Source organism: Pezoporus flaviventris, unplaced genomic scaffold (assembly GCF_033815535.1).
Source record: "Pezoporus flaviventris isolate CSIRO_AGI_PZ_B2104156 unplaced genomic scaffold, CSIRO_AGI_Pfla_v1 ptg000125l, whole genome shotgun sequence".
NCBI classification, from domain to species: Eukaryota; Metazoa; Chordata; class Aves; order Psittaciformes; family Psittacidae; genus Pezoporus; species Pezoporus flaviventris.
The window spans coordinates 1,025,106-1,044,996 of record NW_026892673.1 but is presented as its reverse complement, the minus strand read 5'-3'; the positions used below and the strand labels follow the sequence as shown (position 1 = coordinate 1,044,996).

Here is a 19,891-nt window from a genome sequence, read left to right as displayed (position 1 = left end):
ATGCGAAAAGATTTTACCCGTCAACCAGGGGAGCACATCATCACCTGGTTACTCCGATGCTGGGACAATGGGGCCGATGGTCACGAACTAGAAGGTACAGAAGCCAAGCAGCTGGGATCACTTGCTAGAGAAGGGGGAATTGACAAAGCAATTGCAAGAGAGAAAAAGTCCCTCAGCCTTTGGAGGAGGCTCTTGGCAGCTGTGAAAGAAAGGTTTCCGTACAAGGACGATGTTACGAGTCGTTCGGCCAAGTGGACTACTATAGACAAAGGCATCCAGTCTCTGAGGGAATCGGCCATCGTAGAGATGATCTATCACATCAAGCCGAATAACGGGGATACACCTATAGATCCAGATGAAGTTGAATGTACACGACCCATGTGGCGAAAACTTACACGGAATGCACCGTCATCATATGCCCATTCATTGGCAACAGTGACCTGGAATGACATAGTACCACTAACAGTGGATGAAATGGTTCATAAACTCCGAGAGTTCGAAGACAATCTCACTCCTTCCATCATCTCAGCTGTGAAAAAACTGTCCCAGGACCTCGACAAATTGAGGGACGATGTATCTGATTTATCCAGCTCCTCACGTGTACCAACACACGTCTCAGCTATTAACAAAAGACGTCCTATTGTTCAAGAGAGGAGATACAGAAGGTATACGCCACGGGGTACCCTATGGTTTTACCTGCTGGATCACGGAGAAGACATGACAAAGTGGGATGGAAAACCTACTTCAGCTTTGGAGGAACGGGTGAGTGAACTGAAGAGGGGAGCAAGGGCCAAGACTGATCGTCCCATGAGAGCTACGGCTTCAGTCTCTGGTGAGCAGTTTCCCAGATGGAGTGGAAGAGCTGATTTTACTCCAGCTCCTGTGATAATGAAGAATAATCCCTTTCACCACGACTTAAGTGTCCAATGCTGTGACGACCATTAGAGGGGCCCTGCCTCCAGCCAGGTGGAGGTAGGGGACAATCGGATTTACTGGACTGTGTGGATCAGATGGCCTGGCACATCAGTCCCACAGAAGTATAAGGCTCTAGTAGATACCGGTGCACAGTGTACCCTGATGCCATCAAGCTGTCAAGGGGTGGAACCCATCTATATTTCTGGAGTAACAGGAGGATCCCAAGAGTTGACTGTGCTGGAGGCTGAAATTAGCCTGACTGGGAGGGAGTGGCAAAAGTACCCTATTGTGACTGGTCCAGGGGCTCCATGCATCCTTGGCATAGACTACCTCAAGAGAGGGTACTTCAAGACCCAAAAGGGTACCGGTGGGCTTTTGGTATTGCTGCTTTGGAGACTGAGGAAATTGAGCAGCTGTCCACCTTGCCTGGTCTCTCAGAAGATCCCTCTGCTGTGGGGTTGCTGAAAGTTGAAGAACAACAAGTGCCAGTTGCGACCACAACAGTGCACCGGCGGCAGTGTCGCACCAACTGAGACTCCCTGATTCCCATCCATCAGCTGATCCGTAGACTGGAGAGTCAGGGGGTGATCAGCAGGACCCGCTCACCCTTCAATAGCCCCATATGGCCAGTGCGAAAGTCTAATGGAGAATGGAGACTAACAGTAGACTATCGTGGCCTGAATGAAGTCACACCACCATTGAGTGCTGCCGTCCCGGACATGCTAGAACTTCAGTATGAGCTGGAGTCAAAGGCAGCCAAGTGGTATGCCACGATTGATATTGCCAATGCATTTTTCTCCATTCCTTTGGCAGCAGAGTGCAGGCCACAGTTTGCTTTTACTTGGAGGGGTGTCCAGTTCACTTGGAACTGACTGCCCCAGGGGTGGAAACACAGCCCTACCATTTGCCATGGACTGATCCAGACTGCACTGGAACAGGGGCAAGCTCCAGAACACCTGCAATACATTGATGACATTATTGTGTGGGGCGATACAGCGGAAGAAGTCTTTGAGAAAGGGAGGAAAATAATCCAAATCCTGCTGAAAGCCGGTTTTGCCATAAAACGGAGTAAGGTCAAGGGACCTGCACAGGAGATTCAATTTTTGGGAATAAAATGGCAAGATGGACGTAGACAGATCCCCACAGATGTGATTAACAAGATAACAGCAATGTCTCCAACCAACTAATAAGAAAGAAACGCAAGCTTTCTTGGGTGCAGTGGGGTTCTGGAGAATGCACATCCCAAATTACAGTTCGATTGTAAGCCCTCCCTATCATGTGACCCGGAAAAAGAATGATTTTAAATGGGGCCCTGAGCAGCAACAAGCCTTTGAGCAAATTAAACACGAGATAGTTCATGCAGTAGCCCTTGGACCAGTCCGGACCGGGCCAGATGTAAAAAATGTGCTGTACACTGCAGCTGGGGAGAACGGTCCTACCTGGAGCCTCTGGCAGAAAGCTCCAGGGGAGACTCGAGGTCGACCCCTCGGCTTTTGGAGTCGGGGATACAAAGGATCTGAGGCCAGCTATACCCCAACTGAGAAAGAGATACTGGCAGCCTATGAAGGGGTTCGAGCTGCTTCGGAAGTGATTGGCACTGAAGCACAGCTCCTCCTGGCACCCCGGCTGCCCGTGCTGGGCTGGATGTTCAAAGGCAGGGTCTCCTCTACACATCATGCAACTGATGCTACATGGAGTAAATGGGCTGCACTAATTACACAACGAACTCGAATAGGAAATCCCAGTCGTCCAGGTATTCTAGAAGTCATCATGGACTGGCCAGAGGGCAAAGATTTCGGAATGTCACCAGAGGAGGAGGTGGTGCGTGCTGAAGAGGCCCCACCATATAATAAACTGTCAGAAAGTGAAAAGCAGTATGCCTTGTTTACTGATGGCTCTTGCCGTATTTTGGGAAAGCATCGGAGATGGAAGGCAGCTGTATGGAGTCCTGGACGACAAGTTGCAGAAACTGCTGAAGGCGAGGGTGAATCGAGTCAATTTGCCGGGGTGAAAGCCATCCAGCTGGCCCTGGACATTGCTGAACGAGAAAAGTGGCCAGTACTTTATCTCTATACTGACTCATGGATGGTGGCAAATGCCCTGTGGGGGTGGTTGAAGCAATGGAAGCAGAGCAACTGGCAACGCAGAGGTAAACCCATCTGGGCTGCTGCACTGTGGAAAGATATTGCTGCCTGGGTGCAGAACCTGGTGGTGAAGGTACGTCATGTAGATGCCCATGTAGCCAAGAGTCGGGCCACTGAGGAACACCAGAACAACCAACAAGTGGATAAAGCGGCTAAGATTGAAGTGGCTCAGATGGACTTAGATTGGCAACATAAAGGTGAATTATTTTTGGCCCGGTGGGCCCATGACACTTCAGGCCATCAGGGCAGAGATGCAACATATAGATGGGCCCGTGACCGAGGGGTGGACTTAACAATGGACACTATTGCCCAGGTTATTCATGAGTGTGAAACATGTGCTGCAATTAAACAAGCCAAGCGGTTAAAGCCTCTTTGGTATGGAGGACGATGGTTGAAGTATAAATATGGGGAGGCCTGGCAGATTGACTATATCACACTGCCACCAACCCGCCAAGGCAAGCGCCATGTGCTTACCATGGTGGAAGCAACCACCGGGTGGCTGGAAACATACTCTGTGCCCCATGCCACTGCCCGGAACACCATCCTGGGCCTTGAGAAACAGATTTTGTGGCGACACGGCACCCCAGAGAGAATTGAGTCAGACAATGGGACTCATTTCCGGAATAACCTTATAGATATTTGGGCCAAAGAGCATGGCATTGAGTGGGTATATCACATCCCCTACCATGCACCAGCCTCTGGAAAAATCGAACGGTACAATGGGCTGTTAAAAACTACACTGAGAGCGATGGGTGGGGGAACTTTCAAGCATTGGGATACACATTTACCAAAGGCCACCTGGTTGGTCAACACCAGAGGATCTGCCAACAGGGCTGGCCCAGCCCAGTCAGAACTTTTACATATTGTAGAGGGGGACAAAGTTCCCGTGGTGCATATGAAGAATTTGCTGGGGAAGACAGTCTGGGTTATTCCTGCTTCAGGTAAAGGCAAACCCACTCGTGGGATTGCTTTTGCTCAGGGACCTGGATATACTTGGTGGGTAATGCAGGAAGATGGGGAAGTCCGATGTATACCTCAAGGGGATTTGATTTTAGGGGAAAACAGCCAGTGAACTCAATTGTATGCCGTTGCCTGCTGTGTAATGATTTTATAGCCCATCAACTAGATGTCTCCAGGTCACCAGCGACTGGCCCTGACTTCCCTCCAGCCATCATCCCAACAGAGAATGAACTTTGAGCATCATGGACCGAATGGACTCGGCAGCATTATAGGGATTGGTCCATGCACTAAGAAAATGATTTTTTCGTCTTGGTCTGTATGTATATGGATGTATATATGTGGGAGAGCGATGGTGTATTGAAAATGTGGGATCTGAGCACGACGTGAATGGTATGGAATAAGGGGTGGATAATGTCCTGGGTTCAGCAGTGGCAGTCATGTTTTTTTTTCCTTTGTGTTAGCTGGTGCAGTGCTGTGTTTTGACTTCTGGTTTGAGAACAGTGTTGGTGAAGCCGATGTTTTCGGTTGTTGCTGGGTGATGTTTGCCCTGACCAGGGACTCTGTGGGGCTCATGCTCTGCCGGGGAGGGGGGGGTGCTGTGGGGAAACGGAGGCGGGGCGCCTGATCCGGGCTGGCCGGGGAGGTATTCCATACCACAGCACGTCATGCCCGGGGTGGGGGGTAACTGGGAGTTACCCGGAAGGACAGGGGCTTCCGGGTGGAACTCGTTTCTTGGCCGGTGGTATCGTATTCTCTTCCCTTGTTATTTTCCCTTATCATTGTTTTAACTGATAGTAGCGGTGGTGATTTGTTGCTGGACTGTTCTTGTCTCAACCTGTAGGAGTTGCACTCTCTCGATCCTCTTCCCCGTTCCTCCGGGAGCGGGGAAGGGGAGAGCCCCGGTGCAGGGGGGGGGGAGACGGACACGGACCTCGACTGTTGTCAGCTCGGCACCACTCACTGGAAGTGAGTGAACGAGTTACCTGACTGGGTTTAAACCACGACAGCAACCCATTCCAGTGCCTCACCACCCTAACAGGAAAGAATTTCCTTCTTATATCCAACCTAAACTTCCCCTGTTTAAGTTTTAACCCATTACCCCTTGTCTTGTCACTACTGCCTCTAATGAAGAGTCCCTCCCCAGCATCCCTATAGGCCCCCTTCAGATACTGGAAGGCTGCTATGAGGTCTCCACGCAGCCTTCTCCAGGCTGAACAGCTCCAACTTCCTCAGCCTGTCTTCATACAGGAGGTGCTCTAGTCCCGTGATCAGCCTTGTGGCCCTTGTCTGGACTTGTTCCAACAGTTCCATGTCTTTTTTTTGTTGAGGACAACAGAACTGTACACAATACTCCAAGTGAGGTCTCATGAGAGCAGAGGGGCAGGATCACCTCCTTCGACCTGCTGGTCACGCTCCTTTTCATGCAGCTCAGGATATGTTTGGATTTTGGTCTGTGAGTGCACATTGAAGTTGGCTCATGTTCAGTTTCTCATCAACCAACACCCCCACGTCCTTCTCTGCAGGGCTGCTCTGAATCTCTTCTCTGCCCAACCTGTAGCTGTGCCTGGGATTGCCCTGACACAGGTGTAGGACCTTGCACTTGACTTGGTTGAACTTCATGGTGTTGGCAATGGCCCACCTTACAAGTGTGTCAAGGTCCCTCTGGCTGGTATCCCTTTCCTCATGTGTATCAACCAAACCACACAGGTTGGTGTCATTGGAAAGCTTGCTGAGGGTGCACTCAATCCCACTGTCCCAATCATTCCCCAACCTAACTGTAGTCAGGGGTTCTGCTGGGGAGGGTTTTGAATCTTTCCCCAGTCCTCCTCAATCTTCATCTGAAGTAATAATTTTCTCTGCTTGTCCTGACATTCCAGCAAATCTCTGGTGTTTATTTTGATTCTGAGGGCATTCTCTCTTCCAGTGCAAGCAGTGGAGTCTGTTCACAAACCTTTCCATGTAATCCTTCTTTCTTGTCCTGGGCCGCTCCCCTGTTTCCTGGGTGAGAGCTACAGCCAACAGTTTTTCTCTGTTTTTGTTTTTTTTTTCCCTAAACATTCCAGTTTTACTCTGGAGCTTATCTTATGCCCTTCCCACATATATAGTAACAGATTCCTAGTTGAAACCAGACATGCTATAACCCACAATATACAATATTGTATTATATCAAGCAACAATATTAATAATTGTGGACTTGAACCCCTTCCCACCATCATTTGAATTGTTTCAGGGAACTTGCACCAGTGCAATTGTGGTCTGATTGTGATAGGTCTCCAAGGCCACATTCATTATTTTCCCTGAATCATATTGGTCCTCCCCCTTAAGCTTTTGTACCTTCCGTGGATTGACCTAATGGCCTAATTCTCTCCTTCCTTCCTTCTTCTGATTCAGGATCAATAGTAGTGCATTTACAAAACACCTCTTTTAATCTCTCCATGAATCCAGAGGTTGATTCATTTATATCTTGCATTATTTCATGTAGCTTAGACCAGTTCATTGCCTTGGGGACCGCATTCCTAATACTGAATAAAATCCACCTCTGATATTGTTTCAAAGCCTGCCTGTCCTGGTCCCAATTAGGGTCCCAGTTAGGATCAGTGGTAGGCATGTGAAGATTCACTATACCTGCCAATGTGCCTGCCATTATTTGTTGCTCTACTGTGGTCTGAGCCATATGAATAATGATACCCCTGTCAACACTCTCAGAAACATGATGCATAATTACCAACCAGTTGTTTCCAAATATTCAGCTCTATAATGGTAAAAGGAATCTTTATCGTGACCAGACCATAGCTGCCCACAGATTGTCTTAAAGTCACAATCACAGTTTCCCCTTGTTTTCCTCTAGTTTGCCCTCCTATAGGGCAAAATTCTTCAGCCCCCTCTAACATCTCCACTTTCCTGTGCTTGTGCTTGATTCTCATTGTCTGCACCTTCAGCCCCATTATTCACAATACATCTTCTCCAGGGGGCTACCATCAAATCCAAATCCTCCTCCGCATTCTTCAAATGTTTAGTGCATAACTGTCCTATGCTGCACAAAGAGCAACAGCATTTAAGCAAATTTTACTGTCTTTCTCCGAGGACAGTACTAATGGGTTGGGTCCTGGGTTGAAAGATTAAAACCACAATCCTTTTGCCATTCCAGATGATTTCTCAAAATGAAAAACATTTCCACATAGGCTACTTCATTCCAGTTTCCTTCTTGTCTCAAGAATAACATCAGTTGTATCAAAGCATTATAATTAATTGTGCTATTCATAGGCCACTTTTCCCCAAAATCCAGTTTGTATAACGGCCACCACTGGTTACAGTATTTTACCAAAGTCTCCCAAGTGACCATGCCACCCGGGGGTCCACCACTTTGTTTCCAGTGTTGAAAAAATGTAACCCAATGGGGATTTCTTCAAACACCACCTCCCCACCCCCCCCAAAGAGGCAGTGATTTGGACTTCCACCCAGATTGCAGAGTGTTTTCAGGACTCCCCCTTCGGAGGCAGTGGTACCCATGATCCTGACCACACCCAGATATCAGAGTCCAGACAACCAGAACCAGACTACCTTTACCTACCGTGCAGGGCATCCCCTGTGACTACTGTGGAAAGGGACCAGAAAGAATGCCTTTTTAAAGAAATAAGTTCAGGGTCTTACCGAGGTCCCGAGTCGGTCTGGGGAGCTGTGGTTCCTTTCGGGGAAACTCCCACAAAGCCAGCGTGAAGGTCCCAGAGACTCCCCATATCTGTGGGGAACACGGCAGAGGGTCCCTGTTTGGGTGCCAAATTGTTACTGTAAAAGTTGGTTGGAGTGTCATTGTTTAAGCCCAGGTGATAACTCGGAACCGAGCAGCTGCTTACTCACTCTCCACCTTCTTCCCTGCCGGCTCCTGGAGGGATGGGGAGGAGAATTGAAAGAATGCAACTCCCATGGGTTAAGATAAAAACAGTCCAGTAACTAAGGTATAATACAGATCAACTACTGCTACCACCAGTAATAATAATGACAAGGGAAATAACAAGGGGAGAGAATATAAAACTAAAAGGGGAAAAGGATAACCACAAGTGCTGGACAATACAATTGCTTAGCACCTGCTGACCGATACCCAGCCTGACCCAAGCAGCAATCTCTGGCTTCTGGGTAACCCTCCCTAGTTTCTACACTGGGCGTGATGTGCTGTGTTATAGAACACCCCTTTGGATACTTTAGGTCATGTGTCCCATCTCTGCTTCTTCCCTGCTTCCTGTGCACCTCCTCACTGGCAGAGCATGAGACTGAAAAGTCCTTGACTGGAGTAAGCATTACTTAGCAACAACTGAAAACAATGGGTGTGCTCACCTTTGCAAAATGATTCATGTGTGTGCCCAGCACTGCAATAAAGAACGCTGCTTTCTAGAACTCCACATTGAGTCTTAGAGAGTTTCTTTATATTCTGGGTTCAGCTGTAGCAGGTATATTTCTCCTTCTTAGTATCTGGTGCAGTGCTGTGTTTTCAACTTTAATCTGAGAACAATGCTGATAACACACTGATGTTTTAGTTGTTGCTAAGTAATGTTTTACCTGGAAGGCCCAGATGGCTGCTCAGGGTGGGCTGGGTATGGATTGGCGGGTGGTGAGCAATTGTATTCTCTCCCCTTGTTATTTCCCTTATCATTATTATTATTGGTGGTAGCAGTGGTAGTATTGTGTTACACTTTAGTTATTGGACTGTTCTTATCTCAGCCTCTGGGAGTTACGTTCTTTCAATTCTCCTCCCCATCCTTCTGGGGGAGGGGTGTGGGGTAGTGGTGTGAAGAAGAGCAGGGGAGTGAGTGAGCGGCCATGTGGTTCTGAGTTACTGGCTGGCCTTAAACCACAACAGCAGGTTAGAACAACTTACTGTATTTCTCTATGTTAGTTTAAAGGTGCACACTATTGTTAGTTTAAATCTATGATTTAAGCTTACAACTTCATATTGAAGTAGCTTTAGAAATATCCAAATAATAAGGAATTTAATCAATTGGTGTCCTAGGTTTTTATTTACTAAAATCTAGAGTACAGAGGTGAATTTTGTCCCAGTTTTTCCAAAGAAAAATTCTGGCCATCTGAGGGGACCTGTGTTTATTGGTGCCAAACACTCAAGCCAAGTGTTATGATTATTTCTGACAATGGTTTGTGTTTTTGTTTGTGTGTGGTTTCTGGCTTTTTTGTTTTGTTTTGTTGTGGTTCCCCCCCCCCCCCCCCCCCTTTTTTTTTTTTCTTCAGCCACAGGCTTTAGGTGAGGATTCAGAATGGGAGACAAGCCTATCTGGGAGCAGATTGGGTCCAGCTTCGTACAACATTATTACCAGCTTTTTGATGCAGACAGGACTCAGTTAGGAGCAATATATGTAAGTATCTACACAAAGGGGGCTGGGGCTCTGTCCCATTACTTGTCTAGGTTTCCCCATTTTTGATGGGTGGGAATACACAGGGTAGGATAGTGGGTTTTATCCTGACTCCAGGGTATTAGTCAGTGCAGTCACACTTACTCAACTTTTATTTATTGCATTTCTTTTACATTTCACTTCTGTTTTGAGCTTTGTCTGCCTTATAGACAGTCAGATTCATAAAAGCCTTGGTTGGCTGTGGACAGTGGTTCGTAGTGGAGGGGGTTGATGATGATCCTGTGAAATTCCCTGTAAAAGCAAATATTCTACCCTTAGTTTGCCATTAATACACAGGCGTAGATATGCTTGGATCCCTCTTGATGTGATTTAAGTCCTAATCTGTTTAGCAGTTCTTGCTGGTGTTTCTCAGCTCTTATGCTGTGTTAATCCTCTCAACATTAAAATAGATTTAAAAGTTTGGATCCAGTTTAAATATTTAGAATTTGTTAAATAAATCTAAATTCAGTTTGAATTTCTTAAAAAAAAAAAAAAAGGTTTTATTTTTGCTCCTTATTTGGGGCAAAGTAGACTTGACTTCCAAAATGAAAGACTGTAACAAGCCCAAGGAGCATCAGCTGAGTTTTGGGTGAAGATTCCTTCAGAGCATGTGAAGCGCTCTGCCTATGGAGTTAATTACTTGTGGTAAGGAATACTGCTGGGTGGCTGAAGTGTTTCAGCAAGGCACTCAAGTCTTACAAGTCTCTTAGCAGCATATCCTGTTTTTCTGACCTGTTTTTTATCTGCTGGATGAGTTGTCTGAAGCTTCACCAAGCTCTTGAGGATTGGAACTGTTGCACGAACAGTTCTGCATCTGATCCCCCTTCTTATACCTTAGCAGTATCCACCAGCACTGACAGCGTTTGCCTTTTGGATGTGTTTGCTGTCTCTTTGATTGTTGCCTTATTTTGGCTAAGAAGCTGTGTACAGAGAGCCTATAAAGCAAGAAAAACAAGTAGCCTGTGTTCAATCCACAGCTGTAAACAGGAAGGCACTTATTAAATTCTGTCATGTTATTACCAAACACATTCAGTCCTCAGAAGACTGGTGATAACTAGGGGCTAATTTAGTTTCCTGGAAGTTTGGCCTGGCCTTCCACACAGTGGACTCCTGGCTTTTTAATACCCTTAGGATCTTTCTGCCTTTTATCATTCATTGGAGAGACCTAGGCAAATGTAGACAGAACTGCTACAGGTCACCAATATGTATTGTTTTGTGGAGTTCTTGAACTACAGAGGATGTGAGCCTGTTTTGTGTGGCTAAAATGCACCAGGGTCGCAACTTGTCTAAATTGGAGGAGGTTCTGCAGAAATGTGCTTTTACAGATGAGCTTTTTGACCCTGTGGGAGTAAACAAATTTTATAGCATGTGGGAATGCAGCAGAGAGCTCTTGGATTTCTTTTGCATTCCTTTATCTACTTCACCTGAAGGTTCAGTTTTCTGCTTTAGTGGTGTAATCCAAGTTAGTTGAGCTTTTGTCACCTATTCCAGGTAGGGATGTGGGCCAGTCGCTTTTGCTGTGAATTACTTGAGTTACGAGTTGGAGTACCAAGTCAAAGACTTGTTTTACAGTTACCCACCTGCAGTTGTTTATCAGGAAAATGCTGCAGCTACTTCTTTCCTCTGTTTTGGGTGTGTGGCTACTATAATATTTTGTTATTTTTATGCCATTTTTTTTATCTGTAGGGCTTTAGGATAGAGGAGGAGTTGCTTTTTCTTTTTTTGATGCAGTTGCTCCAAGGTTCTCAATACAGCAAGTGGCTGTGGAGGTAACCTGTAGCAGAGAGTCAGGTGGACACTAATTAGGTACAGTGTGAAGCTGAGTGTTTCAGGAAGAACAGATTTCCTCACCAACTTAATCTTTGTTCTCTGCTGCTCTTTGAAGCATCAGGAGGGTCCTGCACCACTTCGTGCTCACCAGCTGATTGCTAAAGTCGATTCAGTAAGGCAGGTTTTGGGTCCCTTCTGCTTTCCATACCTGAAGGCAGTGATTTGAATGCTTGGGAGGATGGCCTCATTCCCTGGCCTGGCTTCTCAAGTTATGAGTGTCAGGGGTTGATGTCATATAAGATGCAAGTGGTGTCAGCTAGGTGATTTGCTATGTGACCTCGGGTTACACAGTCCAAGTCTATCTTCTCATAAAAGGAGCATGTCCAAACTCAAGAGTTTGAGATTGTATTCAGGGGCTCTTCATACTGCTTTTGGTTGCATCTGTGACCCTGAAATGCTTTGTGCTGTTGCCTCTGGTCCCCCTCTTTGTTCTTTTGGCTCTTGCTGCACTGTATAGATCCTCCTGATGATATGTGGAGGACCAGAAGCTTTTTCAGAGTGGTTGTGATGTTGTGCAGGTGCAGCACAGTGTGGCTGAAAGAAGTGTTTTTTTTTATGTGGTGTGGATCAAAAACAAGCCCTGGAAAGTCTACCGGACAGTATACAAGTGGAGTTCTTAGGAATCTGCCATTTTCTGCAGAGGCATTCAGAGCTTCAGTGAGAGTTGAAGACTGGATGGGAAAGAGTTGGGAATTGTGTTCCTGGAGGTATTTAAACTCAAAAAGGTATAAGGAACTCCCATCTATGGTAGGGCGCACAAGAACTTGGGCTGTCGGATGTAGCGTGAGGGTGCTGTTTGGAGATGGCAGCAGGCGAACTTTGAGCTCAGTGGAAACCAATTTAAATGTCTGCCAAGGTTTAAGATTGGGTTTGAGAAGGCAGAGCTATGTCAGCAATTGGATATTGTGACTCCAGTTTAAACAGAGGGTCCTAAGCTGAGCAGAAAGCTTGTTGTCAGGTGCAACAGCAGCAGACAAGAGCATGCTCAGAACACCCTCCCTCATATCCTGGAAGTGCCTGTAGGCTGAACCACCTCAGTCACTTCATGCCACGCAGGGCAGTTTGTTAGAAAACCTTTAGAGGCACATTCTGTGTTTCTGGGTATGAGTAAGATATGCAAATCAGTACCTGAGAGGAAAAAAAATTGGTAGTGTAACTCATTTTGTTAGATTTCTTAATGTATTTTTGTCTTTCTACATGTTTGACTTTGTGTCCATAGTTTGTTTGTGGGGGGTTTTTTGTTTGTTGGCTAGGGTTTTTTTTTGGGGGGTGGTGGCGTTTGTTTTTTGTTTGTTTGTTGTTTTGTTTTTTTTTGGGGGGGGGGGTTAACCTTTAAATTTGTTTCTGAGAGCAAGCTTTGATCCAAAGGCAGGAACTTTCTTTGCTGGTACAATCATGATAATGAAATTTAGTCTACTTAATTCCTAGTTGATTCTTCCAAACTTTTTCAGTTGTTCTTTGTGGCTTCTTTCCATTTCTCTTGGAGGTAGTTTTCAAATAGCTGGATTCTAAGGATATATGCCAAGTAAACAAAGTCTCTCACCAGGGTTGTTTGGGGTTGTTTAAAGGTTACCTAAGTAGGCTAATGACTTTTTTTTTTTTTCCCCTCCCCCCCCAGATTGATGCATCATGCCTTACATGGGAAGGACAGCAATTCCAGGGCAAAGCAGCTATTGTTGAAAAACTCTCTGTAAGTCTGTAATCCTTCCTGAATGCTTTGTGAAACGGTTCTGAAGACTCTTAAGTAAATGGATTCTGAAAATTTGAGTAGGCTTCAGCAGTTTAAAAATTTCAAATATGGGACTTGTGCTTCCAACTTCTGGTCTTCAAAAAATGTTACTTGTGATTAATTCTATGTAGTGGGGTGTTCCTTTGGGGGTTCTACTAGAAGAATGTTAACTGACTCCCTTAGTTTGCAAGATTATTTTGTGACTGTAATTGCATTTGACTTTATTAAAAAAAAACAAAACCCAACAAACAAAACCAAAACAACATAGTTCAGAAGTTGACCCTGTGATCTAGAGGAATGAAAGGTGTTTTGGTTTTGTTTTTTTTTTTCTCTTTTAAAGCATGCCAAGGAAGTAGCAATAGCAAACCTGTTATTTGAATCTGCTTGTGACAGGCTAAACATGTTATTTCAAGGAACCATTTGCTTTCTGATACATAAACTGCAAATAAGTACTACAGTGGAGAACCTGGCTTCTCAATGCAGCATTTCTCAGCTCTTCAGATATAAGCAGTTATGGTTCAGGACTTTGAAAGCAGTATTTACTCTTCAGCAAGCGACAAGAGACCATTTCTTCATAGAGACTGAAGCTCCGTGTTCATTTAGTTAAACTTGCAGAAGTTTTATCTTTTTGAGTAAATCCATGCTTCTGTTATAAAATTGGGTGTACTTATAGGTTGTCATGAGACTAGAAAGTTTTTCTCTTGCAAGATGTGGAGGGCATGCTTTAGGTCCTCAGACATTCTGCTCAGAGCATGGTATATCAGGCTGATACACCATTTTTATTGTACATTGAGAAGAAAAATCTTTAACTCGGATGCTTGTCTTGTTGCACAGCTACTGCTCCTTTGTTTTGGAATCACTGCTTTCATCGAGGACATCTTGAACTGTGAAGGCTGAGGTTTGCATCTTAGGTGCCTGCATTGTCCTTGAGAAGGCCATAGCTAGTGCACTTGTACCTTGCTATAGAGTGGGAATTAACACTTGTTCCTTCTGTCTTAATCGGTGCTGGACTTCAGAGTTGTTTCAAATAGAGTGCCTGTCCTAATCAAGAGCAGCCTGATGTCCATTGAGCATTTGAGGTAATTATCCTGTAGTTCTATGAACCTCCTGGACCAAGGAGAAGGCTGGAACAGGTAGTTTTATTGCCAGGAGTGAGTTTCAGTTACTCAACTTTATTCTTGCAAAATTCCTCTCGCCTGACTTCAAGGAAGATTCAATGGCTTTGGTGGTGAAAGCCCAGACAACTTTTAGTGTCAGAGGGCACTTTTTGTGAGACCCCACTTGCACCACAGTGTGCAGTTCTGGTGTCCTCAACATAAGAAAGACATGGAATTGTTGGAACAAGTCCAGAGGAGGCCATGAGGATGACCAAGGGCTGGAGCACCTCCCACGTGAAGACAGGCTGAGAAAGTTGAGGCTGTTCAGCCCAGAGAAAAGAAGGCTGCATGGAGACCTCATAGCAGCCTTCCATTACCTGAAGGGGGCCTACAAGGATGCTGGGGAGGGACTCTTCATTAGGGACTGTAGTGATAGGATGAGGGGTGATGGGTTCAAACTAAAATGGGAAGTTTAGGTTAGATATAAGGAAGAAGTTCTTCCCTGTGAGGGTGGTGAGGCACTGGAATGGATTACCCAAGGAAGTTGTGAATGCTCCATCCCTGGCAGTGTTCAAGGCCAGGTTGCATGGAGTCTTGGGTGACAGGGTCTAGTGGAAGGTGTCCCTGCCCATGTCAGGTGGGTTGGAACTAGATGATCTTAAGGTCCTTTCCAACCCTAACCATGCTATGATTCTACAACACAAAACCCCTGGTTGTAGTTTGGCATCTTACTTGTTAGCTGCTTTTTTGTACTCTTCATACCTATAAATGTTTCTCTCCAGTACAGATGGATGTCTGCTTATGCAACCATCCTTTTGAGGTGGCCTCTCTCTATTGTAAAAAATCAGTGATCTCTCCTATCAGCTGACCCTACTCTTTCCAATGGGATTTTCCCCACTGCATCACCTGAGTAACTCATTTGGCCAGCCAACCATTGGGGCACTTTCCTCTGAATGGGACAGTCAGGTACTTGAAACAGGCACTGTCTTACCCAGCCTTGTCTTTGGCTCCTTGTCACTGTTTTGTAGCACTCTTGACTCCGAAGCTGGAAAGTCTTCTCTCCCCAGTCTCACCTCTCATTGGCATTTTGTTATACTGAAAGCTGGGTTCTGGGTACAACCACATTCATTCCCTTTCATCCCTCTGCCTTTTCAAGAGACTCTTCTTGCAGGACTTGTTCAACAAGAAGCTGTTGTGCTAAGGTGAGATCAGGCTTCTTAGTACTCTTTTCTAAAAGGAAGGGTGTGCAATGCCCCAGCCTATGTGGGCACATTGCATGTTCAAGTTTGGGATGGTAACCCTGGAAAATATTCTGCTGGTGGTTCAGAAAAGACTGCTCTGCATTTTATTTTCTGTTCCTAAATGTCTATTCCATTTTACAAACCAGTTGGCTCACTTTGCAGTTCATAGTCGGTTGTGATGGTTCTCCCAGCCAAGAGGAAATACTGCAGGCTTTATTAGAGTGTTCTTGAATAGTGTCCCTCTGATTAGAGGACTGCTCCCTATACTTCCTTTGCTTCCCCAGGTCCTGATCCTTCCACAGTTTGTGTTCTCTGTTATCTAAGGATTTCGCTTCAGGTATTCTTCCTAGTGCCTTATGCTTGTAGAACTGTCTTGGTTGAAACAAAGCCACAAATCAAGCAGTCACTCTCTCACTCCCCCCCCCCCTTTTTTTGGCCTTCCCCTGCTCCTGGAGGGATGGGGTGGAGAATCGAAAGAATGCAACTCCCACGGGTTGAGACAAGAACAGTCCAGCAACCAGTGTACAACACAAATCATCACCACTACCACTAACGACAACAATGATAAGAGAAAATAACAAGGGAAGAGAATACAATACCACCTGCCGAGAAACAAGTTTGACCCAGAAGCCTATGTCCTTCCGGGTAACTCCCAGTTACCCCCCACCCCGGGCATGACGTGCTGTGGTACGGAATACCTCTTTGGCTAGCCTGGATCAGGCGTCCTGTCTCTGCTTCCTCCCGGCTTCCCCTCCTTCCTGGCAGAGCATGAGCCTCACAAAGTCCTTGGTCAGGGTAAACAGTACTTAGCAACCACTGAAAACATCAGTATTATCAGCACTGTTCCCAGGCTGAAGTCAAAACACAGCACTGCACCAGCTACCAAGAAGGAGAAAACTTGACTGCTACTGCTAAACCCAGGACAAGAACCAAAGCTGTACTTCACATCCTTGACGCTGGGACTCTGGTCTCCCATTCTTGTACTCTAGGCCTTCTAGGAAGTTTTTCAGGCTCCTTCCACTAGAGTGGAATGCAGAACTTGTCAAAGAATGTGCTTGGGTCTGCTTCAGCCTGTTAACAAACCAGGAAAATGTAGCAAGGGCATTAAAGTACACCCTGAGGTCTAAAAGACCACATGCTGCTGTCCTCTGCAGTGCATGGACTCTGGGTTTGGTGGTCTGTCAGAGCTCCATCGTGCTGAACTGCCACTTCTAAAGCATCTAGCATTAACACAGCTTTTGATAGAACAGTGCCAAAACATCATTTTGTGACAGAACTCTGAGAGATCCCCTAGATATTTGATACTCACTGCTTGGAGTCATCCATGGTTGGGATATGAATGTGGTCTTGGTTGAAAGAGAGGAATTGTGACCCAATGTCTGGTGTTTCTCACCGTGTGATCCTTGTATACTTAACTCCAGACACACTTGCCCTGGCTACATGAGCATCAAGGGAAGACAAAAGGGGAGAGGTGGATTTCTGGTCTTTAAAACTGGTTCTGGATCAAACACATTTCCTTTCTATTCATAGCCACTTGAACAAAGAAGCAAACTGGGACTTGTCTGGTAACCCCCAGTACTGGTTTATACAGTCTTTGAACACCGTTAAGAATAGAAGCAGCTTTGTGCCTTCATGTGAACTTACAGCTTAGAGTTGTTTTGAAGCTTGTCAGGCAGTGTAATTAGACCAGGAAAAGGTGCTCTTTACTGTATAGGGTGACGTTATTTCATGTCTCAGTGCTTGAAAAGCACAACTGTTGATCAACCCAGCCTGAGTAGTGTTGAGTTTCAACAACTCTGCACACACTACTACCAAAATAGTCTAATGCTTCATAATGTTGGATTTGCTTGATCTTTGTTTTGCCATCATGCAATGACTGTACGCTTCCTTATTTTGCTTTCTTTTCATTGCAGAGCCTCCCTTTCCAAAAAATACAGCACAGCATCACAGCACAAGACCACCAACCTACACCTGACAGCTGTATACTCAGTATGGTAGTGGGACAGCTTAAGGTAAACTCCTTCCATGACAGGTTAACAAATGCTTATGTCGTAGGTTTTATTTTTAGGATTCTAAATCATCTGATCTCTGAAAACATTAAAATACTCTTTTGGGTGGGGAAGGAACACCAGTAAGCTTGTATTGGGGCATCATTCTTCTGCTCTTCCAGACTGTCAAGAAACTGCTTATCCCTTCAGATAACTAGCACTAGGTAAGCCACCTGTAATTTGACAGCCCTACGTTCCTGCCAAGCAAATTGCCATGGTTTTTACTGTGCATACAAATACTGGGGGTTCTAGAAGCATTAATATTTCCCTTACCCTGATTCAGTAAGGTTTCAGTGTCTTCTGTTGCATTTAAAAGCATCATTACAGTGCTCTTGGGCAATATAAGCACATCTAGTTTAATGTGCTCTTTGATGTAACATATGCATCAAGCTGTGGCTTAGCAGACGCTTTGTTAGCTGTCAACCCTTCAGTAAGACCATGCTTTTTTGTTTGCTATCACAGTACACAAGAACACAGTCTTGGTGTTAATACAGTTCAGTACTTCTGTGGTCAAAACTGGTTCAGCAGTTGGAGTGTGGCCTCTGAGATCAAGCACTTATTGTTTAAACAGCTGCTGCTTGTGAAGAAATTAGATTATTTTTCAGGCTGTAGTATGATTACATTGCTGTTTAAGTTGTTGTTGTTCAGTTACATAGCCGAACTGTGTAAACTGACCCAGTCCTGTTGTTTTGAGGACGTGTTGTATCTTATACCAGGGTCACAGAGTTGTAAATTGATAGGACTACTTATGAAATAAATTGCCCTGGAATCTGAAAAAAATATCCTGTATGTGAAGTCGGCTAAAGGCAGAACTTGCTCACAGTAGGCAGTGTTTATTTACAAAGTGTGAAATTACATAGCAATAGTTAAAATTACCAGAGTTAGTTTTGTCAGGGTTTGGTCCAGCCATGCAGGCAAGTCAGGACTCTAAAGCCATCCAGTCTTTAAAAGAAACTGGGTTCAAATAACTCTAAAGTAGCTGTTCAGGCTTCCTTTTCCTGTTAAATCTGAATGGCACCTCTGGTATCAAAACATTCAAACTTGCACTGACTGGTTAACTAAGTAAACATAGGACTGAAAGTCTGAATCTGCTATTCCTCTTAATTGTTTTGGGCTGGGCAGTTGAGAAGAGCCGTTCCCAGTGTGTTGCATCAATTTCTAAGCCTAACATAGGTAGCTTTGGCTCTCGCAACATTTGCTCCTGCTTCCTAGCTGCAAGTTGGATTCCAGCTTTCTTGTTGCTCAATCCTACCTGCACAAACTGTTGAGGAAAGACAGCCATACACGACCATGGAAAGCACTGAATTGCAGGACAGGCATGAAATCAGACATGCTGAGCTCATCTGTCATAGTCTTAGGTATGCACAAAACTCACTGATGAGCCCAAGACTTCTTGACTCAGTGTTTTGGGCCATTCACATCTGCACCTGGTTTCGCACAGTCATGTTTTTAAGGTTATTGCAAAATCATCAAGGAGATCACCGCTTGCAACAATGATTGTGTTGAATCCTGTGCCAAGATAGTAAGTTCTGAAAGATTCTGTAGAGCTTTGGGGTTTTCTTATCCATTAGTATTGTCATTAGGGTTGTAGATGCAATCTGTGAGCTTTCCGTAAATACCATGGCTTGGAGTAGTATTTCTTACTGTGCTGGTTTTATTCTCTGAGTAACTTCAGCTTCTTGAAATTATCTAGAGTAACTCGGGGATAGCATGTTATTGCATCTGTGTATTTGGAAAGAACAGAGTGGATTATTGTTATTAATGTCTGGCATGGTTTAAGCCCAGCTGGTAACTCAGAACCACGCAGCCGCTCGCTCACTCCCCCCCCCCCTCTCCGGGAGGGAAGGGGAGGAGAATCAAAAGAATATAACTCCCACGGGTTGAGATAAGAACAGTCCAGTAACTAAAGGTATAACACAAAATCACTGCTGCTACCACCAATAATAATAATGATAAGGGAAATAACAAGAGAAGAGAATACAACTGCTTAGCACCTGCCAACCCAGGACCCAATGGTGTTTGCTGCAGCACTGCTGGCCATGTGAAAGAACATTGGCTCTTCACCAAGACACTTTCCTATCCTTTGCAGAGATCTCCAAATTCCAAGGAATGCTCCACAGGCTTCCTGCTTCTGAAATCCCTGATACAACCACAGACAACTTGCCTTCTGTACAAGCTAAAGCCTATAGTGTTAAGAGTCAAAAAACCACACCAAGCAGCTGAATCAATGCTTTGCAGATCTCATGCGGATGTTACTGTCCCATCTACCTACCTGATCATTTCAGACATGCGTTCCCACAGGATCCTGTCAGACAGGATGTGCAGAGATGGCATATTTTCTTCTATTACATCACAACCCCAAACAAGACATGTAAAACAATAACAGCAGTCTGCCAGCTGAGACACAGTTATTTAGCAAACCCATAATTTCTACACCACACAACTACATCAGCAGGTTTGCAGCTGAACACAGCACTTGCAACAAAAGCTTAGGCCATCTAAGCATTTTGAATGTGCCAACATGTCTT

At 45.1% G+C, this 19,891-nt stretch overlaps 1 protein-coding gene across 2 annotated transcripts in view; it reads left to right on the top strand.

Annotated features, from left to right (window-relative positions):
* Positions 1-19,891, top strand: part of LOC133282501 (nuclear transport factor 2-like) — a 58,726-nt gene that overhangs the window by 26,699 nt on the left and 12,136 nt on the right. For both annotated transcript variants that reach the window (XM_061478503.1, XM_061478502.1), the window contains exons 2-4: positions 9,258-9,382; positions 12,867-12,938; positions 17,229-17,327. In XM_061478503.1, coding sequence (XP_061334487.1) covers positions 9,284-9,382; positions 12,867-12,938; positions 17,229-17,327 — 270 coding nt within the window. In that variant the 5' untranslated portion in view covers positions 9,258-9,283. The remainder of the gene's footprint in view (positions 1-9,257; positions 9,383-12,866; positions 12,939-17,228; positions 17,328-19,891) is intronic.